This window comes from Cystoisospora suis (genome assembly GCF_002600585.1).
Source record: "Cystoisospora suis strain Wien I chromosome Unknown contig_3611, whole genome shotgun sequence".
NCBI classification, from domain to species: Eukaryota; Apicomplexa; class Conoidasida; order Eucoccidiorida; family Sarcocystidae; genus Cystoisospora; species Cystoisospora suis.
In genome coordinates, this window is record NW_027156406.1 from 5,718 (window position 1) to 6,031 (window position 314).

A 314-nucleotide genomic window follows, 5' to 3' on the forward strand; every position below is an offset into this window, starting at 1 on the left:
TCTAATCGATGCCTATATCTCTGGTGATGTATGGTACTTCTTGATCTGAACAAGGGTGTCTCTCTCTCTGAGTGAAGAGAGAAAGAAAGTAACTGGGAGATCAACTGCCCCTATCGAAGAACTTACTCGACAACAAGAGCTCTTCAATCCAGAGCGAATGGCTACACCTGGCTGGGTTGCCGTCTCACATATCCCTTCCGCAGCTGCTGTAAAGATGAGCTTGTGATTCGACGAGTGCCCCCACATATACAGCTGATGGCTAGCTGCAAGCAAAGCCAACCATTAAGCACACCGAGAGAAAGAGAGAGAGAGAG

The 314-nt window shown here is 48.1% G+C and overlaps 1 protein-coding gene across 1 annotated transcript in view; it reads right to left on the bottom strand.

Moving 5' to 3' along the window:
• CSUI_007011 (regulator of chromosome condensation repeat-containing protein) overlaps positions 1 to 296 on the bottom strand; it is a gene marked incomplete at its 3' end in the record, with an annotated part of 1,006 nt that extends 710 nt beyond the window's left edge. The window contains exon 1 of the mRNA XM_068067161.1: positions 127 to 296. Coding sequence (XP_067920865.1) covers positions 127 to 246 — 120 coding nt within the window. The remainder of the gene's footprint in view (positions 1 to 126) is intronic.
• Between the last annotated feature and the right edge of the window lie 18 nt (positions 297 to 314).